General features: G+C 45.5%; 1 protein-coding gene across 1 annotated transcript; it reads right to left on the reverse strand.

Annotated features, from left to right (window-relative positions):
- Positions 1-1,325: 1,325 nt before the first annotated feature.
- On the reverse strand, positions 1,326-16,861 carry LOC144730040 (protein transport protein Sec61 subunit alpha). Its single transcript, XM_078610534.1, has 12 exons — positions 16,634-16,861; positions 13,700-13,767; positions 12,927-12,992; positions 12,482-12,560; positions 9,619-9,750; positions 8,960-9,069; positions 8,369-8,522; positions 7,083-7,243; positions 6,342-6,539; positions 4,630-4,821; positions 3,519-3,595; positions 1,326-1,822 (listed from the first exon to the last, which is right to left on the reverse strand). Exons 1-12 carry the CDS (start codon positions 16,638-16,640, stop codon positions 1,636-1,638), a joined length of 1,431 nt encoding a protein of 476 aa, XP_078466660.1. The 5' UTR covers positions 16,641-16,861; the 3' UTR covers positions 1,326-1,635.
- Between the last annotated feature and the right edge of the window lie 6,660 nt (positions 16,862-23,521).

Below are 23,521 nucleotides of genomic sequence, written 5' to 3' on the forward strand. Positions count from 1 at the left end.
TGGCCAAGCCATCGCCACGCCTGTTAGCAATGCAGCAATTACATTCAACAATGAAGGGAATTTAATGCGTTTTATTTGACGTTTTTAATGCACAGTTCTCTGCGTTTTACTGAAGGCAAAAACCACACAATCCAGCTTTTTTTTTGGTTGTAAATGCATACATACAAAACACGCCGAAATGCATCACGTGTATTACAACACTGAATGCACGCTTGTTGCCTTGGGGCGTTGAAATGGGCAGTGGCGAATGCAATTCGCATAGAAAATAAAAGCATCCAGAAATACTGTAAGACAGCAAAGTTCGTTCCGAAACTGCAAATGTGTTATGGGGAAGGGAGGGGGGGGGAATTACGTGAGCGTGGGCAGTTTGCAGTTCAGTCAATGCATATGTCGTACTGATGGGAGAGTCTAGGAAAGCCATTATTAACGGATCCTATTACGTGTACGGTGTGACAATCGACCAAAATTGAAAAGAATGAAGGCGGCAGCGGGGGTGTTACATAAACAACATTTAAAATCAGAGCAGACAAAATTCAAGAGTTAGATGATAAATGAAAGCCACCAGATGTAAAACTTAGACACATTACACGCCTGGTCGACTGTCCAAGGGGTCTCATTATCCTCTTTTGGTCACAGCCAGTGGAGTAAAAAAGAAACAGTTGGAAGGAAAGAGTTTTGAAAACAAATTATCAACCTAAAAAATTCTAAGTTGTATGTAGGCGCATGTTATACGTTGTGTATATTTGGCCTATTTTAATGATCTAACATGACCCAGCTCGTGCAAGAGCACAAGGCATTGAACAGGTCCTGAGTATGGCTTCAGTCTCTGCTGACAATCTTGCTGCTGCTGCCACTAAACTTTGCTGCGTTTCCTTCCAACCCTTGATGTCCCACCAACATTCTCCACGATTGCATTTTCAGACCGACAACACACGTGTATATAAAGATCGCACTACAGAAACAAATTAACCTATCGACAGCGAGTCGGCAGTCCATATCGCGATTACAAGTGGGATCCGCGAGTTAAATATGATGGGACGAAGTGGCAAAATCTGTTTTACAAATGCCAGAAAAGTTACGTTAAAATGCTCTACATTGATAAGCCTTTGTCCACAGCCTTGCACATCCTTCTCTTGTTGACGCAGCCCTCAAGACTTTTCCCCCCATCGCTGGCTCCCCGTGACAGCAGCAGCAGATGTCTCGCAATAGCAAACACCCGTGTACTTTGCTACAAATGGTGACATGGGTGTGAAGGAGGAAATACCGCACGTAAAATGTCCTTTCTGTAGATTTGCAACGTGACAAAAAATCATGAACAAAATAACCAAATTTCCAAATCCTTTATTGTCCATTTAGAAAAACAAAATAAAGGATTAAATACATTGGTGAATGTTAGTGAAGAGGAGTAACGGTTATTTACTTTTATTTTGTTTTTCCACGCACACAATGGAGGCAGATACAATGACAGATACAAACACAATTTAAACATTTGGCCGAATCCCCACTTGCCCAGATGCGTCCACGTTCTTCCCACAATCTGCTGCTGCTTCTCCCACCCTAACCCCCCCTCTCCCTCCCTCCCCCCCCCCCATTCTTAGATCACATCTCCCACCATCTCCGCCGCCCCCCGTCGTTTTAGAAGAACATGGCGCCCATGCTGCCCATCTCACTCTGCTCCTTGACGAAAATCTCAAAGTACTGGTAGATGATGGTGACGGCCAGAAGGATCCCGGTGCCCGAGCCGATGGCCCCCAGGAAATCGGCGAGCACGGAGAGCGCTCCGATACAGAGTCCGCCAAACGCGGCCGCAGTCGGGATGTACCTGTCGCAAAGAACGGACGGCGGGGGGCGACGGGTCCGTTAAAGTGGCGGCCCTGCGCTTGGTGCGGCGCGATCATCACAAGACGTTGAGACCCACAAAGCAATCGGATGTCACATTATTTAAACTATTAAACGGTAGTAGTAGGTTTTTACCCTTTCAACTGGTACAAAACTGACACCTTTATACAAGGCATCATGTTTGCAATAACCACAACACAAGCAGTCAAAATGCAAACAAAAAGAAACAACTCTGATAATGGTATGCACTGTCCTTGACTGCTTGTGTTGTGGTTATTGCAAACATGATGCCTTGTATAAAGGTGTCAGTTTTGTACCAGTTGAAAGGGTAAAAACCTACTACTATATTTTGCCACTGGTAAAGGAGGTCTCATAGTGAACTATTAAACGGTTAACTCTTTTTATTTTGAAAAGGGGTCCCCCGCACACTCAAACTATTCAACCATTTGTTTATTTTACCAGGTAAGGCCCACTGAGCTATAAAGCTCTTTTTCAGAAGCGACCACCATGCACGTGACCTGCGCTGATGGGGCTAGGGTGAGATGTTAACAACCTTGCCTGGTATAACAGAGGTCGCGGGTTCGATCCCGACCGACCCTGATGTCGCCTGTATATTTTGCATGTTCTCCCCCCGTGGTCGAGTGGCGATATTTCTCCAGGCCCTCCGGTTTTTCCCCCCCACATTTAGAAACATGCGTTTAGAGTATTTGGCTGCTATCAACTTGCACATGATAAGCCACTTCTTGTAGAGCTATCGTTTGTGGCCAGGTCGCTTCTGAAAAATAGCTATACAGCAGCTCAGTGGGCTTTACCGGGTAAAACACAACAAAATTGTTGAATCATTTGTCGAGTGTGCGGCCCACTTGTCAAATTCCAAACATTGCCACTAGTTATTTTAAATTTGGACATTTCCTTGGTGATGCTATTAATTTTATTTTCTCGCGGACCCTCTGTAGTAGCCTCGCGGACCACCAGGGGTCGACAGACCACAGGTTGGGAACCACTGGGCTGGGGTAAACAATCGTGATAGCCCAACTTGGCTGTGCATTCACTAGAGGGCGCTATGCTGCAGTAACATTAAAGTTACGCAGTCACGAATTAAAGTATTTTTCTCATTAAAGAAGCTTCTTCACTGTCGGACGGGACGTGATGCACATCCCTAGGTATCTTCGAAAACTACCAAACAGCAGCCGTGTCATTTGAGTTTCCTTCTTCCTTTAGCTGGGAATGACAGCGCAACGCCTACAAACCCAGATTTGCGACGCTCCCAATTGTACGAGACCGAGGTGGCCAGGAGACACGTACAAGTGGATTAAGGGCCCACCCTATGCGAAGCTTTGGTTTTTATTGCCAAATATTTGCCCTGTACCCACAAAACACTCCTTAAAAGCGAATTTTCCTCAACGCACCGAGCAGGGCCCCTCCTGAAGGAATCGCAAGACTCGGAGAGGTTCTTCCTGGTCAATTACCACAACACAATAAACTACACGACTCTTGAGAACCACGTCTGGTGTACATTAAGTCGTCTGGTGTGTAGCTACTCATCTCGGTGCCGCAAAATAATTGGACAGAGCTTCAACTGCATGAGACGACGGTCGATGAAGACGGCCGACAAACTCGACTTGCTACCCAACAGCAGAGCACCACCCGCAGGACATGAGAGACGATCCCCTCCTTACCTGTTCAGCTCATGCACCATGGACTGCTCACGATGGCCTCTCATCACCATCTGCTGCTCCTTCAGCTGCTTGGCAACCTGCGCACGCAAGGGGGAGAAAGCGAGGTACGGTGCGCATCGGTTAACTCTGCGTAGTGAACTTAACCTCAGATCACTGGGTTTCACAGTGCAGTGTGCAAAACGCTGCTCGCAACACCACAATTATGCAACATTTTTTTTTAGCATGCCGGTTTGTTTAAAAATAACATCGTATTCATAGGGCTGTGCTTCAGCAGATGTGGCCAACATTGAGGCGGCATCGCGAAAGAGGATTCTGTAAACGATGGAGAATGTAAAACGTTGACGCAGCTGTGAAAAGGTTGCTGAAGCTGCAGTTTTGCCTAAATTAAACCAAGTCGATCCCTTAGTCAGTAGGTACACTGTTTCCAGTTAACTACGCATGTCACTGTTCATGCTCGCCATTTTATGTTCCGTTATGTGCAGTCAAAATTGAATTGGGAAATAAATTATTATTTATGTTATTGTCTACGTACTCTCATCTCATTTTATTTGTATGTCAGCTGGGGAACATTGCCATATGCAAGACTACAACAGCCTTCCTTTGTAGTCTACCTCATTTGTACTTTATTAACGCGGCAACTTTTTTCCCAACCATTAACCCAAAGGAAAGAAACGTGCCCAATATCTGTACCAATGAAAAACAACCCACCATGACTACCATTATTAACGCTCATACTGCTTGTGAAAGAAATCCAGACAACCCTCTAGACCAGTGGTTCTTAACCTTTTTGGAGGTACTGAACCCCACCAGTTTCATATGCGCATTCACAGAACCCTTCTTAATTGGAAAAATAAAATAATTTTTTCAAATTCAAAACATAGGTATATGTTTTACTGGTGCACAATCATATGAGTCAGGTGTGTGTCTTAACCTCCGCCGAACCCCTGAGACTGACTCACCGAACCCCTGGGGTTCGATCGAACCCAGGTTAAGAACCACTGCACTAGACCATGCGCCTACTGCTCTCCGACCCTTCCGGATCGAGTCAGAACGGGCCCGACGCCAAAGGGGCGCGCGCGGATGTAAAAAAAACCGTCCGTGCGTAACGTACGTCCTTGGCGGACGATCCCGACACGTCGATCCACGTCTTGGAGAAGAAGGCACAGGAGCCGAGCATGAAGATGATGTAGATGACCGTGTGCACGGGGTCGTCCAGCACGCTGCCAAGCGACTCGGGCGGCGATAGGTAGTAGCAGAGGCCTCCCACGGGATACGAGCGTGCGGGTCCACCGCCGCCAACGTCCTACGCAGCGGCGCACGCACGGCCGCGCGTCGACGAAACATTCACTTCGTTAGGAATGAATAGGCGAATTAAATAAATTACTCGTTGAGAAATCGGTTCCGCGACGACACTGCACACCGCGTTAGAGCCGCAACATGGGAGGTTGTCCAGCGTCCTCCTCCTCCATGCGCGACTGAAAAGGAAAAATATAATAGGAGTCTAGAAAACGGCCAGGGCCTGAAATGTCGCCTATTATTATATATTGTTTAGGTGGTTTTATTCAAGAACGTGTCGAGTTTCTTTTTTGTTAATTATGCTTGTGCAACACTGGTAATGCGGCATCGAATAATTACATTTCCTCCATGAATAGGGAATTGAGAAGTGGACTGTGAAGAAGTTCAAGCCATCGACTCGCATCACTGATCGTGGCAAACTGCACTATCGGTGGTGATGTGCAGGGGCTACAAATTGAGTCAATCTGGCTAACCATAGAAGCCATCACGTGGCATTCCAAACTCAACTAGCAATTATAAACTTAACCGATTGCTTTAAAAATGTGATACGAAAGAAAGAATGAATAAACAGAGGTTTATTTATCCACGTTAATATATAAAATAGCTATATATTACCATCAATCCATCCCAACCGCACACGTATTTTGTACACAAGAGGCAGGTATGAGCAGACAAAGGTAGCTTTGACCCAGGCTGTCACAACAGACCATACAGAACTGCTGCCCGTAACGTCGGTGGATTTGTATTGAAATTTTTTTTAGATGGAATTCGGGGGTAAACCATTACCAACTTTTTAAACTTTTACCAACTCTATTTTTCAAAATAAAAAAAAATGACCACCTGCATCACAAATAAAAATTGCCTTGTAAAGAGAAAAATGTATGAGCTAATCTACTAGGCAAAGGACAATCTTCAGAGCAGAGAGATGAGGGTAACAATATGGAATGTAAATAGTTTAGCAAGAGCAGGTTAGGTAACACCATTCATGAATAAATTTAACATGTCGAGTGAATTTAGGCAACATTCACATCGACAGCCAGTCAATCGGAGAACAGGCAGGATTTTTCAATTGTACAGAAAGTTTTATTAATGTTTAAAAAACTGCCAATAACGCTACTGGAATGATGGCACTGGCAATGTCGTGCCGGTCCACGGAGGTTATTCAACCATACTTCACCACACTGGTCAGTACGGGTTGATGAAGTGGGGGGAGCCGGGACCGGATCAAATATGTCACACCACCGATATTAGCCATGGCATGAATTTGAACTCATGTCACTGGCACATAGCGCAGTTATTTTAGGAAAAAATATTAAATGCACTTTCAGCGCACGTGCAAACGCATTTTACAAAAATGACACAACAAAACCTCCCTAGCCTTGGCAAACGAGAGGCTCGTATCTGCTCCGACTATCCCCACAGGATTATTCACACAAACGGGTAATAACTTTGCCTGTAGCAAAACGGGGCACGTGCGTAAAAAAACACACAAGCGTGGCCACGGCAACGGCCTCGGGCCAAACTCACAGCCCAGGTGCCGAGCAGGTTGACGAGGAAGTTGCCGCTGAAGCGCACGGAGAGCATCTGCGAGATGACGTAGAGGTTGGAGACGAGGGCCGACTGCAGGATGATGGGGATGTTGGAGGTGTAGAAGAGCTTGATGGGGTAGGTGCTTTGCTGGCCACGGTAGCGCGCCGACTTGATGGGCAGGTCCACGCGGAATCCCTGAGCGGCGAACAACAAAGATAGCGGTGGTTCGTAAACGTCCACGGTTTTTTTCCCACCACCCGTCGAGCATCAGTTCTCATCAATACGTATGGAATCGTTATCAACAATAAGTTGTGAATCGGCATCATCACCACATTAAACAATCGTTATTTTAACCCTTTCCTGGACGACTGCAAATTGCAGTGTGCGTTCCTGTTCACCGCCGAATCTTGGAAGTGCACAGTGACATGAGAGGCATAGTGCCGTTGTTTTTAAAGACCCTGTACTCACCGCAGAGAACTGCAGCGACACGACCGCACTCTATAATAGCCGGCACCAAACCGTGCCACACGCCCTCCCCCGCATGACAAAGTACGTGTACGTCATCGGAACAGGACCGAAAGAAAAACTGATGACGTACGTCATCGGAAGCAGAATCGGTTAACCGACCTACGGTCACCACCCAGAGCAACTGAACGGGTGAGCTCAATAGAAAACTACATTTAAGCCACTGGCAAAGGGAACAAGACGTACAAAGACAAATGGGAAAGGGGGGCTTACCTGGAAGTATATGACAATAGCAAAGACGAAGACGGTGGCGATGAGGTTGTGCAGGTTGGGCAGATTCTGCCGGTAGAAGGCCTCTCTCAGCGCGCGAACCTTGTCCTGCCGTGTGGCCAGCAGGTGGAAGAGTGCGATGAACGCACCCTCAAACTCCGTGCCTGTGTTCGCAAGACGGAACACGTGGGGAACCGTGCCAGACAGAGCGTTACATCTCTGTCTCGTTACCTGCCCTTCCATCAGCCATCGCATGGCAGCTGACAGGAAGGTTGGATGAAGTTATTTTCCCTGCCTGTGGCGATCACCTCCTGTGGACCGGCGTTTTTCTCTTTCAAGGCCATCTTTACAGTCAATCCACCTCTACTAGTTGCTCCTGCATGCTTTGTTGTCCAATGTTTTAACATGCCCAAATCAGACACCGATTCTTTGTATCTTTTGCACCAAAGTCTCCACTGAAGCGGCAACTGTACGGTTGACCATACGAAGTGCTTTACCATTCGACTTTACAGCTCCGACCTATTGGTGGAGTATCCCCACATGCATATGGCACGACTGTGATAACCCACAAGACAACTGATGATTTCCCACAAAGCGGTAATTATTTTATTAACCGTGGAGGTCGGAAAGGCCGAGTTGTCCTCCAACCGGATGTTAACTTACAACCTTCCAATGATGAGCCACACGTTCTAACCACTGCACTATCTGGCCAGTTCTACACATTCAGGTTGTCCATGCATTTGTTCTCCATTATTTCCAGTCGCTTTAACGTGGTTAATGTTGAGTCAGCATCGAGACACCAATTAAATACACAGAATAGCAATGAACAGTTTGAGAGATCCTGTGTATTTAACATATAACGTTGGTCTATAAAAACCAGAGAAGGAGCAGCTGTTGTATACTGCAGAGATGAAGATGACAAGATGAATCTCAGTTATGCCAAGACTGGGTTGAAGAGAAAGAATAGAGCAAGCATGGTATCCCATCTGAGACAAGAAGAAAGTTTACTTAAGGCTAGCCATGTTGTAAGGAGCAAGACAATCCACATTGGCAGAAGAAATTTTGTGAACAAGGAAGCACCAAGGGCAGGCCTAGCAAGAGATCATCATTATCGGTAAACCGGGAAATGAAGGACTGCAGAGTGGACGTGGAGATGATGGCCCAGGACAGGAACGAGTCAAGAGGAGCAGGACAGCAGACTCCACGCGAGTGGGGGAAAATGCCGGGAAGAAGAGTTGCTCGGTGGGTAAACGTCACCAAGTGTCTGTGTGCCCAGCGTGCCCACACACCTCGGCCCGTGTTGACGGTGGTCGGGCTGAAGGCCTTCCACACGATCGTTTCGCAGATGTTGGTGGCGATGAAGAGGGAGATTCCAGAGCCCAAGCCGTAGCCTTTTTGGAGCAGCTCATCCAGCAACAGCACGATGAGACCCGCCACGAACAACTGCGAGCATCGCAAGAAAATTCCAACAAGAACAAGCAATGCAAATCACCCAAGCACAAATTCAAATTGTGTCGTAATATACTGTGTATGTATATGTTGAACTTCTTTTGCACCGTACGTAGCTAACCGTGCTCATCGGAGGTGTGGATAAATGGAAGACCTTTGACCAAATCACCTGAAATATGCCCGACCTCGTCAGACCTCAGAAGCTAAGCAGGTTTGAGCCTGGATCGCACTTTGGTGGGCGACGACCATGCACGAAACTGTCGGCAGAGGGCAGTGAAGCCAAACCTATTGTTGTACTGTATTATGATGCAACGTGTGTGCTCCCCGCCTTCATTAACATGTGCTAACCGGCACGGTCAAGTACAGTCGCGTTCGTGGAATGGACCTAATCCAGTAGTGGCTTAAAAAAAAAGGGCTGTACGTGTACATACCTGGATGATGATGAGGAGGCAGATGCCGGCCCCCATCTCCGACGGCTCCCCGTACATGCCCGTCATGACGTACACGATGGCCTGCCCGATGGTGATGATCATTCCAAATACTGCGACACAAGATGCCACGATGGCAATTAACACGCGTGTACTAACCAGATATCGCAGCCAACAAATTTGACTCAAACATTCTACCCGTGAGGCAGGACAATGACAGACATGGACTCAGTCAGACCAACAATTACTGTGCAGAGTATAACCAAATGTAGTACATTAAAAAAACAGACCAAACAACAAGTGTGACTAAAATTAATTTGACTTGGCAGTATGTAAGGTACGTTGAACTTATTTCACACCGTAACGTAGCCAACCGTGCTAATCGGAGGTGCGGGGTAAGGACAACACAAACTTAACACAAAAAGCAGTTTTAAAGAAATTAGTTTTCAATCTAGATTTAAAAGCGAGTAGCTCCAGTGGCTTCCCTAATATCGAAAGGTAGAGCGTTCCAGACGGCCACAGAAGCCCATCTGAAAAGCGCGAGTAGAGCTCTCCCAGGGGCTCCACACATTGTGAGTACAACTCCTCCCACCCGACACGATTGCGCGAGGCCCCCGCTAGATTGACCCTTGGGGCTTGTCGGTGTCATTTGTCCAGCGTACGTTTCTGGGCGCCGTTGAAGAGCGCGCGGTCCTTGGGCGTGTCCCCGACCTCAATGATCTTGGCGCCAGCCAACAGCTGCATGATGAGCCCCGAAGTGACGATGGGCGAAATGCCCAGTTCCATCAGGGTTCCTGCAGGTGACCGCACAATACACAATGCCCTTCATTACACAGAATACATCGATTTGTGAGCACATGAAATGTCACGATTCCGGGCGAGTCAAGTTGCACCATATGGTTTGTACCGACTCTTTTGGATTGTCTGACCTTTGGTTTTGTCAGAACAAATAAATTAACACATGGCTCTAGAGATTGTACTTACACCTAAGGTGGCGTTGCGTGGCATAATTAGTCCTACACACAGAGACATGCAAATAAACTAATTTTCACCTCCAATTATACACAAGTCTGATCAGCTCCCTTTCAATTTTCAATTCACACATACAAACGTTCTTGTTTACTGCTGCCTACAGCTGAGATCTGCTTCGGGGTGATGTTTGCATGAATGACACTGGATAAGTTCAAACTACTACTGTCATCATTATTCTCTGGACTTTTGCTGATGTCCGGATGTTGAGAATTTACCGTCACTCCACCTGGTTCACGGTGTGTTCACCTCTGTACTTTGTTTATCTGTGCGTCGTCTCAAAACATTTTTGCCGTAAATTTGATGTGTAATGTTCAACATTTTGGGATACGGTTTACATGAATGACACTACATCAAATAAAAGTAACCTCACTCTGCACGTGCAGCCTCACCACCACTACCTGCCTCGCATGTGTGTGTAGGTTCAGCTGTACTTGCTGTCTTTTGTGATGGCATTTAGCATTTTGTACTGACGCCTCTTTTGTTACGTACATGTGTCAGGCAAGGTATATTTTAACCTGTTGGCCAGGTTAGGTGAGGTAGCAAGGCGAAGGCAGTATATAGCAAATGGTTTCCGAATCCGCTTTTTGGGTACTTAAAAGATTCCCTCCCGTGTGTAAACAACCATAAAGAATTGGCAACACAACCCAAAGTGGGGGACCATCCTGAAAGCACATCTTGAGACTCAACGAGCCTCACAGATTAAGGAACATTAGTAGTTAAACTGGTAAGCAGAGAATGTGGAAGAATGCCAAGTATCCGATAGACACTTCCGCTTGAGCAATGTCAGCGGACATGCCTCATTTGCCTACGCGTCACTACCCATCAGGTCTCTACTCGCCCGCACTGGGCAAGATGCCAGCCAGAGAACAAATCGCACTTGGGCAGGTGAAATTAATACGCGCAAGCACACGAGACATATGCACGCACTCGCTGGCGTATGTGTCCGAGAATTTGGTATACTTGAGAGTTTGGATATATTTTGCAATGAATGTATGTGCGTGTGTGTGTGCGTGTTGTAAGGGCGGTGGAGAAGTGGTGAACGCACTGCACTTCGAACCCAATCCGCCAAGTCCGAGTCACAGCCACAGACATTATCAAAAGCAACGTACATAGACCGAAGCAGTCCTGAGCCACCCTTATATCTACTCAGCCTTAAAAGATTACCCCTGGTGTGCATTGTGTAAACATCAGTACTCAGAGGACAAAGGTGATGGGGGCCCAGCGTTGGGTGGCCTCACCAAAAGCTCTCAAGCGGTTCTGGCCTTAATAGGTGTTCGTAACGAGCACTTGCCCCCAAGTCTGATAAGAGGCTACACGGGACATCTTTGTCGGTCTAAAACATGGGATAGTAGTGCTTCAAGCAAAGACTGCATGTAACATTATTTCATCCACACAGTTAAAATGTCTCTCACCTCACCGATACGGATCCCCTCTGCAGTCTAGGACGAAGCATTACAATTCCACCTCTGACTTAAGTCACAGTTTTGTTTGTAAAAACAGAAACGCGTGTGCGATCCTTGTGCACTGTTATTCCATAATTGTGACAATGGAAAAAGCCTAAAAAAACAAATAAGAACAGCAGGTACTGAAGAAGGTACATCTATTTGGGTCCAAGGTGCAGAGTTACCTTCTTGAAGCAAGCAGTATTAATTAGGCACTGGTCTTGGTTGCAAATGCCGACAGTGTTACGAAGCACGTATAAAAGTGTAGGGTAGCAAAAGAAGTATGCGGTGTTGTAACCTTTAGTTCCTGTTTTCAAAGAGCTGCTTATAGATTAGGTTTAAGGCAGTGGGAGAATTCGCAAATAGGTATTCGTTCACGATTGCCTCATCCATATATGATGGCCTTCAAAATGGAAGTCTAATGCCGAGCGAGTTTTCTTGCAATGTGATCTTTCTTACAATGTGATCGTAGCAATATCTTGCTAAGAGACAACGCTCTTGAGTTATGTGCTTTAGAAACAAAATTGTCTTTTTATCACTTAGCCTGTGTATGATTAACCTAGCTTGGGCACACCGATGTCGCATATTTTACTACACTGCTTTGTCGTACTGCGCACGTGGCTTTGACAAGCTTATTTCCCATACGTGTGTAGTCACTAGCTTGCCATTTGTGTGCCTTTGAAATCTGCACATTTTATTTCCAGATGTGAGAGTGGCTTGGCACCGTCATCGTGAACCCATGCCAGAAAATATCCCGATTGTTGCCGAACGTGCCGGCGGTCTCTCTTCTGCTGCCTCCATTTCATGGGACATCCTTTGTCTTTGTATTGATGCAATTCAAGTCCAATAGGTCTGCATTTCACGAGCTATTTTACTTGTATGCAGTCAAGATCAAAATGGTTTCCAGCGAGCATGGGGGAGCAGTGATTTCCTATTTACACCCCCCCCCTCCTGAGCCATTATTGTAATATCCACATTTACATGGCAGGAGTGAGTCTATCCACAGGACAATCACAAAAACTCATTAGTTATTAGTTTGAGGTCACGTTACCTCTGTTGGACGCCAAGATTACTCTCATCCAGTAGAAGGGATCTGCAGAGTCTGATGACATGATCCCAAACAGAGGAATCTGCAAATGACCGAAGCACATTAACATCATTGTCATCATTCATTCTCAATAAACTTGAAAGCATTTCTAACATTGCGCCACTGCTATCAGTAATTAAGCAGAGCACACAACAGATACACAAAGCAAAAGCAAACCGCGCTATGAACCCGGCGACCCGAGTTAAATTAGCGGCCACGGATATCATGAATGGCGAGTGACATCCGAGCCAGTTTAATTCCGCCCTCAAACCCCCCCAAACAACAAGCTTTCTTTCGGCAGTGATTGACAAACGGATGCACTTCTTAACACGTGATTAAAAGCGTGTGCTTTGATTTACAAACTTTGTGAGAACAGTGCAACCCCCATACAAGACTCCTATTCACTCACCTGGCAGCACACCAAGAAGATGAAGAGGGTGATTGCCGTCCATAGCACCTTTTCCCTGAACTGGATCTGTGGGTGTACATCGCACACAAGGTTGGGCACGACACCAGATCGCAGGGACTCGGACACAGAGGCCATAAACTTAAACTCCGTACAAACACGACCTTTTTGCAATCTACAAAGCACAATGCTGTGCACTTTCCACTGTGCCGAAGCTGCCAACAGATGCTTATGTGCAAAGGCATTCCCACAGCAATCATAAGCTCTGACAATGTCAATATTTTTCTAAAATACTGCCCAACTGCTGCAAGTCGCTCTTTTTTTTATCCACGAAGTATCCAGCATTGCGATTTTACCAGTAAGATGATTTTTATGAGAAGTGAGCAAACTGCTGAGTAAAATCCTCGTCAGCATGCCCATGAAAAATCAGACTGTCAAGTGCCTCCACACAAATCACTTTACACACCGAGCATAGGACCAACTCAGCTATATTATTGTTCAACTACACAAACATATAGTATTATTCTGATAGCGTGTATTATTATTGTTTTAATCCCAGAACTCTAGTTGGTATTCTTCATGCATTCTCCCCTCTGCATTTAACAAAATAACAATAGCTCCAATAAAAATTATATTAAGACATGAAACAGAGAAATGCCATCAAGCAAGTCTAAGCTGCCAGGCTAGAGGTGGAGTTCCATACGGCACAGACGATCAGGTTATCTCAAGACAACGGCACACCGCCATCATTTTGTATTGTTTGTAAGATCACTCACCTTTCGTTCTGGTTTTTGGACCTCGGGGAGAACCGCACAAAACGGCTTGATCACTTCGAGGAATTTCACTGCAGGAAAACACGAACCACGGGGGCTTTGAATCATAAAATATGGATAGCCATTCATAAAAGATTATGTAATTGCATAACCGTGCCGCTATAGGCATAGATCAAGCTGCTCATACATGTCCTGTTGGAAAGTGCCTATTCAAGATTGTACAGTACATGACAGGGTAGTCAGTCCAACAATTGCATGCCTGCCTACGGCTTCCCAGTGTTAATATTGATCAAGTCCAGGATATTTGTATAAGGCTCCAATGACTAAAAGGCTTAGGGCAAATTCGGATACCCATGACCACTTGCGACATGCATGGCCATGCACTGCAAATATAATAAAGTGATAAGGCTGTAGTATGATGATAAAATGGTTGTTATTTTATAATCTGTTGTTAAAAATGTAAAGGTCCGTTATTATAACGGACCACAAGCATAAAGACCCAGACTCCACATTCATTCCATCCTCTTACTCCAAACTTTAATGGGTTAACTACAATAGTATTCATAACGAATTCACTATAGTAATATTAACTGTACACGAGTTGTAACAATGACAAAATATTACATCGCCCCTGCATCGAAAAATAGACCCAATTACCACGTTTATTCAAATAGGACCTCCTTCGCAAAATCTCAATGACAAAATTACCAATGACATAACCATTGGTAATAATAACTAACAATAACATTAACAATAAATTAACCACAGCAATTATAACTAAACCTCTATTAACATGAACCACTACATAAGCCCCACAATTATTTCAAGTGGTCACTCACTTGTTCAATATATACAATTAAGATATTAACATTAATCAGTGCAGCAAAACCCATTGTGATAATGCAATATTCTCCCACGTACTCACTGCGTTCACCAATCTGTAACCGACCAGTGCGGTAAAGCAGGTTGAAATAAACCCAAGACCCTCTAGGCTAAGAGCAGTGTTCTTCACTAATTTTCGGGGGAGAGCACTTTCGCCGATAAGACATCGTCAGTGTAAGGGTCGCCACACCGCCTGCAAGGCGTGTTTTCACACGAGTTGTATTGTCAGGGGCCACACGAAAGGCTACCATGGGCCACCAGGGGGCCGCCAAATGACCACAGGCCATGCAGTGACGAACACACGAGCTTAAAGAGAGCACACCATCCGCAGTGGACTCACAAAAAACGTACCGTGCATATATTAACATTAATACATTATCAATGGCCACTATTAACCACGTGCCCTTAAAAGAGCTTCTCGCGCAATCTCAGCCATTGTTACCAATTAAGATAAAGATCACTCGTCACTATTAATCCGTGCCCCCTACAGATCAGATCCAGCCTCCACATTCATTCAAACAGCCTCACCTCGACTCGCTCTCAATTACAATGGTAACAATTAACTACGACGATCATGATACATTCACTATAATGCAATGATCGATTAACGGCCTATGACAATTATATCATTGTCAATTATCATTCCCTATGGACCGACGCCGCATCCATTCCAACATCCTCTCTCTCTCTCAATTATAAAACGAATTAACTATCACCATCAAGATGATCGTCAATTGTTAATTAATTAAGATGAATAATTCCCGATAAATCTACTCCCATAATTGTAACGAGCAATACATTAGCTTTAAAACGATGACAAAACCACTATTAATATGAAACTTGAAAGTTCTAGGCCACATATGCATTCAAACAGACGGTATTGCCTATTCAAACCTTTCTTTCAATAAATATACTGAAACATTACTAAAATATTAATTCACGTACCGTAAAATAAACCCGTTAGCAATTCCATTATAACCATCAATTAACAAATTCAAAACGTCTCGTTCTCCTTTTATATTCAGCTATAATGTATTCTTCAATAATACATTGTATGGTACCATCATTGTTGAAATCTCTTCTATGAAGGTACCTAATGGTACCAAGGCCCCTCCAATCAGCCTCTAGTTTACCCTAGCCATGATCGCACTAACAATGACCCACGTTAATAATACTTAAACTACAGTAGAACAATTAACTACTGTATAATGTGCATGCCCATAGAACAATATTAACCATAACTTGCCTAAAACAATAATAATCACTCATTATCAAGGGCCCTTATGGACCCTGGCCGCAAATCAATTTAACCTGTCATTTAACATCTGTCAGTCTCAATTATAATGCAGTGCTAACAATTAACTATAATGTTAATGATACGTTAACAATTATTGAATGTATTACAAGGTGCCTATGACATTCGATCAGCCTCTCAAGTAGCCTCTTCTCTCAACAATTCCAACACTTAACTATGTTAATGGTAATTACACGAGTATTAACACATCAGGATATAACCATAAGGACTCTTCTGGATCCAGCCTTCATATATTCATTCGAACATCCTCTTCATTACCCTCACAATTATCACACGACTTACCTTCATTACAAATGAACTATAAGTCAGAATACATTAATAGAATTAACCATACTCTGGTTATTACCAATTACTGAACAGTAACATTTATAATTATGACATTAACACCATCTCGTTCACTTTCTCAATTACAACGCTACAATTACCAATCGTGACGATAACATTAAAAACAATTATAAATTTGCCTGCGAGAAATTCTAAATAAATTAAATTAAATAAACCACACGGGACGAGCCTTATGGTGGAACCTAGGCCTCACCGTCCCTTCAAACTCTTCCTTTCTCCCCTTACGTATCACCCATAATACTCGTTCAACTATTAAACATTGTACACATACATTACACACCCGCGGATGAGTGTAGAACGATTACGATAACGCTTAATAATGATTAATGAACGTAGCAAAGATGCGAGTTCGGAAAGCGTTGATGGGGGGGGCGGGCGAGCGGGTCTTCACTCACTGCCCATGTCGGTCGGTCGATCGCCCTCAGTGGGCTCTGGTCAATCTTCTCGAAGAGAACGCGGCTGTGGTGATGATGATGGTGGTGGTCGTGCCTTTCGTGGGACCGCACGCGACACAGAGACCAGGAGGAGAGAAGCCGAAGCCGCCGCCGCCGTCTGAACCCGGGACGGGATCCGTGGCCAGCACACAAAAAAAAGGAGCTACGTCAGCGATGCCGACACTCAAATCCCTACTATCGATCGGGCACCGCGTGCGACACCGATTGGTCGAATCGCGTCACGTGTGGGCGAGCGTCCAATCGGCAGCGAAGAGATGAGGAAGGTGGAGGGGGGGGGAATTACCCGAGCGCTCGACCAATGAGAGGCGGCGACGCGCAACACTCGCGGCCTATCCGCGCTAACAAATGCAGAGGCGTCGTCCGCGCAACGTTGCGCGCTTGTGGCAACGTCACCACAGCCGGCGGCGGACGTGTGATCGATTTTATTTTTCACTTCCAAGCGCGGCGTCAGACGTTTCGCGACGACAGAGCCACTTTGTGAGGGCGTCGGTAATTTATTTTTTACTTCTAGCCACTATGAAGTTGTCGCGCCCACCCCAGCCAACCAATCAGCGTCGTTCTTGAAAGCGCGGACGCACGGCCTGGTTTTTTTTAAAGACGCCGCCTCCGATTGGTCGATGGGCGGACCACGTGGCCGCCGCGTGTACACGTGGCTCTCAGCGGCACGTGGTGGATTGGTCCGCGTGGCAGAACTCCCAGTGGATAACACTGGTCAAGACACTTTTTCTGGCATAAGGTATTCCAACGGTTTTAAGGTAATTTTGGGGTGCTGATTCCAAATCTGGCATCAGTTTTTGTCTATCACATCAGGCTTTTGAGATATCAATTATTGCATTTTCAATAAAAACTGCAGAAGAAAATATTAAATAAATGTGGATATCTACATAAAATGATATTATAAACACACTATCCTAAAAATACAGCACCATATTTTAACACTAAAGCAGTCACTGACTCGCAACAACTTGCAATCATAAGTGACAGAGTTAATTTCGGGTAAAATCAATGAAAATGGGGTATGCCGATAACATAAAAATGAGATGTGATAGAGCAAATCTGAGATCAGATTTGGAATCAGCACCCTGAAATTAGTCTAAAACAGTCGCAAAAGTCCAGGCCAGAAAAAAAAAGGTTTTTTTTGTTGACCAAAGTAATTGCCACCGCTACGCCGTGGTCTATCCATTGCTGGATGAAGCCCCCCCCCCCAAACCACACACATTGCTGTTGATATCCTCGCAGCAAAGCGCCCATCTACCACAGTTAAATTATTTGGACGTCTGTGGAAAAAAATTGCGTTGTAGCCCATCAGATTCCTCCGGTGGGGATTCGTCGGCTGCTGCGTTGACGACGGTGCACCAATAAAATGATCGCCTTAGAGTAATATAATGGGCGACGTTTCGCGTAATGACCATCATTGCAGAACACGTGTGCTGTGAAAGGTCCATTGCCTGTGGGTGATTTCACTCCGTTAGCTGTCATTTCATCACCAGCCTTCATACCTGTCAACCCTTTATCGGTGCTTACCTTATTACACACAAATTCAGAACTTATTGGTCACCCCGTGCCCTTATACATCTCATCCTGCAAAGTCCCATCACAAGGGAGGAACGCAAACAAATAGACAAAAAAATTAGACTTTTGGTCGTCTCTTGAGTTCTCACAGCAGGTTAAACTTGTAAACTCGTAACAGATTTGTCCCTCCCATTCGAGGCCTGTAGGTGTCACCCTTGCATCGCTGATAGGTAAAGCAAGCATTGCGAATCTCACCAAGGCAATAAAGCCAGGGCAAACTTGTAAAGCATTTACAATAAGCTGTACAACTATTTTTACTTAAAACGTTCGTGACTGCAGGAATTCATATTCTTGGTTCTTTCGGTAAAGTCACGTAGATAGAAACTTAACAAAAAATATAAGCAAAAAACCACGACGTTTCGATCGCAACACAAGCGGTCTTCATCAGGCGGAGAGAAAAGAGGGGCAAGCCTCCAAATGCAGCTGCTTCTGAGGGCTTTCAGAGTGAGCAAAGCTGTGCGGAGTAAACAGCATGGGCTGGGCAGCCAACGTCAATGTCGGAGCAGGTAATGCCCACTGAGTTTCTAGCTCTTTATCAGAAACGACCTGGCTAAAAATTATAGCTCAACGAAGTGGCTTATGTGAAAATAGCAACCAACATACTCTAAGCCTATGCTTCTAAATGTGGAGGGGAAAAGCGGAGGACCCGGAGAAAAATTCACCCCACCATGGGAAAAGAGATAACATGCAAACTCCAAATATACAGCAGGCGTCAGGGTCAGAATCAAACTCACGACCTCCTGTATACCAGGCGAGGCAGATAACAAATCGTGACCTTTACATGCAATAAATATACCCACCTCTCACAATCAGATCCTTTGCACTTGCATTGGAGCCCCGGGGGCAGAGAGGTGTTTGCAATTGTTAGATATATTCAGAGCTATGGCATCCGCTTGTTGAGATTGTGTGGCATGGGGATTTGGATTTATAACAATCTAATGCAGTGTGGTTGTACTAACTAATGTGATAAACAATTAGGCACGTGCTAGCGTGTTCCTATTCATCAGATTTAGAATATTCTTATATTGTCATTTCTTTTTCCGTATATATGTGTTAATATCTTCATTACCTCCCAGACCGATGCGATTTGGCCGTTTCACCAGGTGTGAATCTAGCCCAGTTTTTGTAACCTCATCATGAAATCTAACTTCTCCCCTCGCCAACCACCTCGACACAGGGTGGAGAGGTGGCGCGATATTTAACACACTCTGCTTTGAACCCAGCAACCTTCACCCTTTCCCAGTGACCAGGGACGGATGGTATTATTACTACTATAATGAGCCAAGAATGTCTGTGTGTAACGCACGTGACGTCACTCCATATGCCACACCCGCCCCCCTCATTAATATTTATGAACGAGTGGATTTTTACACTCACGCAGAAGGTCGAGCGAAAATAAAATAAAAATCGCAAATTCGTATTAAGTTTGACGTTTCTTTATTGAAAGTGAATCTAATAAATAATTATACGCAGCAACAAAGTGGATTTGGTGTCTTTATTTATTTCTTCAGCACTTGAGACGAAAGATGTCTAATTTATGCTTCTTCCATTATGGTAAAATAGACATTTCACAGTGATTTTCCAGATATTGTATCCAATTCCAATTTATTTCAACCCCAGTGAAAAGTATCAGAGCAGTGAATTTGAACAAATGTAGTTATATACAGTGCTACAGTGACCTGTAGTGAAGTTTTGATAAATACTTTTGTGCAAGATTCACTGCCATTAAATTTACACAAGATACTCTGTAAAAAATTTTCGTAAACATTACAGCCTCCGTCCTTGGACGGGCAAACAAGCTAATTTTCTTTTATATTTGCCAGAGGGATTTATTAGGGCAGTGTTCTTCAAGAGTGTTCAGATGGGGGCCACTATCGCCGACAAGGCATCAGTGTGAGGCGCGCCACACCGCATGCAAGGCGTGTTTTCACATTTGTGTATTGTCAGGGACCGTACGAAAGGCTACTAATAAAGAATACTGAATTAGGGCCCTACTTGGAACGTCGAGGTCCATCTCTGCCAGCTACAACTAGCATCAGTGGCGAGTGATATCTGAATCGGTCACCAACCCGCACAGACCAACTTGGTGACATAAACTCAAACAACCACTCCGACCAAGGCAGCATAGGGAGGCCTCGTCCATCAGTGGTTTGACAAAGGGCTGTAAATTATATAAATTATGCGTGGCTAAAACTTGTTCAATGTCTCTAACAACCACGCAGCCTTGTCGACAAGTGCCATTGGCCCTGCGGTAGTGCGTTTTGTCGATTGTTGCAGAGGTCCATGGTTCAAACCCAGCGGCCGCCCTGGTTAATACTGTGGTGTGCATTCACAGTAATTATACGCGCCGTCTGCTGCCCGCTTGACGTTAAAGACCCCCCGATGTTATTTGCAAGAGTATGCATTTGCAGCGCAAATTCGAAAATTAGCAGCAAATTACTCAATTGGGATTATGCATTGCCATAATTGCCCCCTCCAGCAGACTAAAGCTGCAAACCTGCTTAAACAAGATAACATTGAAGCTTGAATTTGGTTCCTGAATTTGGTTCTTCACTGGTAGTGAAGGGTTTACCTCCATATCCTCGTTGTGATTATGCAAATTTTCAGGTTACCCTTTTGTCATGCGCAAATGCCCATTTTAGAAGGTTATTTCAACGCGCCAATTTCTAAGCAATCAGAATATTTCCATTATCGGAGTGACTGGCTTATTGCCAGTTCGTGATGTGTGCTGAGCATTCCAGTTTACTACTGTGCCCCAGGTGTGGCTATTAACTGGTATGCAGCCAGCCCTTAATCAGATGTATGCAATGCTGGCTGCATCTGGCGCAAGGAAACACTGTTCGTCTTTATTTCAGGGGAATTTCTGCGTGACCTACTGACTGTGTGCCCGTGTGACTCCTGAGTGAGTAGTGTGTTCCACATCTCAGGTCAGTATCTGGGGAGTGGTGGCGCAGTGGTTAGCGCACTGCTGCTACGAACCCAGCAAAACGAGTTCGATTCTCGTTCACGGTCAATAGCAGTCGCCCGTCACCCCCACTAATGTCCCCCCCCCTCCAATGTGTGCAGATACTACTGACTATGTTGTATGTAGGATATGTAGGTATAGATGCCTACAATATACATTTATTTTGGGGGGGGTCGACAATTTGTGTAAACCTGTTGGATCAACTTTTAATCCCCACATCTGATTCAGGCCTTCTGAAAGGCTCTTATGATTTAATTGACGGTCAAACTAACAAACGTAACGCCAGGCCTTTATCATAGATTTGGCTGCTGCTATTACATTTCCACGTGATAAGCCACTTCGTTGAGCTATCATTTGTGGCCAGGTCGCTTGTTAAAAAGAGCGATATACAAAGTAGTTAAATAGTAATAGTAGCAAGTGCAAGATACAGCTTTTGAAACCTTCCCTGTCATACGTATACATATTTATATAGAATAAATAGCTCCTACGGTCCCATCAGTGTATTGTGCATGAACTATTCTCACACCATAAATCATGCATGTTGGGTAAAAGGTCACTGGGAGTTTGATGGAGATGTTGCATATTACATTACATTGTCACATTTACAATTTAGATCCACTGAGCTTGGCAGGAAAGTGTTGTGGTTGCAATTGGAATGAGGAGGTCGCGTTGGGTGAACTGCATTTGTGGGATGGAAGAGGGCATTATTACTGTGACAGACACGGACGATAGTGACTAAGAGGAACATCTCTAGCGAGATGGTGTGCTACGGTGAGACCAGACCTTGGACGGTTGGATGTCCCCAGTGGCATGTGGATGGAACTGTTGGGACAACGTTGACCCTCCGTTGCATATTTACTGGGTCAACTGTGCAACGGCTTTGGGGATCTCGCAGAGAGAAGGGGTATTATGACAAGGTGTGATGGTACCAAAGGTGTCAGCTGTGATGATGTCTTGACATTAGACTTTGACATTAGCAGGGGACACGAGAAACGCACCCCGCGGATTTTGGCTGACCATCGCACGGAGGTCATCGCAACCACGCGCTTTCAGATGCTCGGAACGCTCTTCTTTGCGATATGAGGAAGTGGCTGGAGCAATGCACTTTTAAATCTAGCAAGGTTGGCTACGTACGGTGCGAAAGACGTTCAACATACATACATACACACCCAACATCATCAGGCTGTTAATAGGAGCTGAAATGTAAGTGTTGTGTAAATTATGTTCATGGAAACAATGGGATTCTCTTCAGAAAATGGAAACACTGGGACACCTCGCCCCTGCCATTAACCTGGTATTTCATGGACACTTTGTACTACGAATAAAATAAATGAACAAAGGCTACACGTTCCTTTTTCTACACCGGCTATACACGGAGACTTTAAACAGCGCTGACATGGAATTACTGTCGCGGAGAGGGTTGGGGTATTGGATGTTGTTTGGCTGGGCACTTCTTTTTGGGGGGAGCTCCGCATGTGATTTATGGACTTAATTATAGCCCGCTGCATACAAATTCATTGCGCGCACGCCACCATGATCAAGTGCACACGTTCAATCATGAACTTTCTCCCTCCCCCCTCCTCCTCCAAACCCCCACTCCATATCCACTTCGCAGCCACCGCCACCTCCAGCCTCCCACCTCCCTCACAGTCTGCTGCCATAATCAGGGGCACACGCACGCGCGCACGCACGCACGCGCACACACACGCACACACGCACACACACGCGTACACACGCGCACGCACGCACTCTCACACACGCACGCACACACGCACACGCACGCACGCGCACACACACGCACACACGCACACACACGCACGCACGCGCGCACACACGCACGCACACACGCACACGCACGCACGCGCACACACACACACGCACACACGCACGCACGCGCGCACACACGCACGCACACACGCACACGCACGCGCACACACACGCACACACGCACACACACGCGTACACACGCGCACGCACGCACTCTCACACACGCACGCACGCTCACACACACACGCATGCACACGCGCACACACGCACGCACGCACACACGCACGCGATGACGACGGGTGTTCATTAACACCGTGTCGTTTTATCCGCTATTCTGAATGCAATGTCATTCACTGCATGCGGCGATCGAGGTCATTCCGGTGGGACATAGTAAACAAAACTAAATAAATCCCACGGAATGTCTGGGGATGTGTGACAAGAACGCGGCCGACCTCTCAACTGGACGCCGACCGTGCTTTTTGAGATGCTTCGTCAAGCGTCCTTTGCGCGAATGCCCACCTGAT

This window comes from Lampetra planeri, chromosome 34 (assembly GCF_965212315.1).
Source record: "Lampetra planeri chromosome 34, kcLamPlan1.2.h2, whole genome shotgun sequence".
NCBI lineage: Eukaryota > Metazoa > Chordata > Hyperoartia > Petromyzontiformes > Petromyzontidae > Lampetra > Lampetra planeri.

Coding starts and splice junctions, on each gene's coding strand:
- LOC144730040 (XM_078610534.1), bottom strand. Junction 8,523..8,959: donor GCCTCCTCATCATCATCCAG/GTATGTACACGT, acceptor CGATGCTCGCAG/TTGTTCGTGGCGGGTCTCAT. Junction 3,596..4,629: donor CGGGATCGTCCGCCAAGGAC/GTACGTTACGCA, acceptor TTGCGTGCGCAG/GTTGCCAAGCAGCTGAAGGA.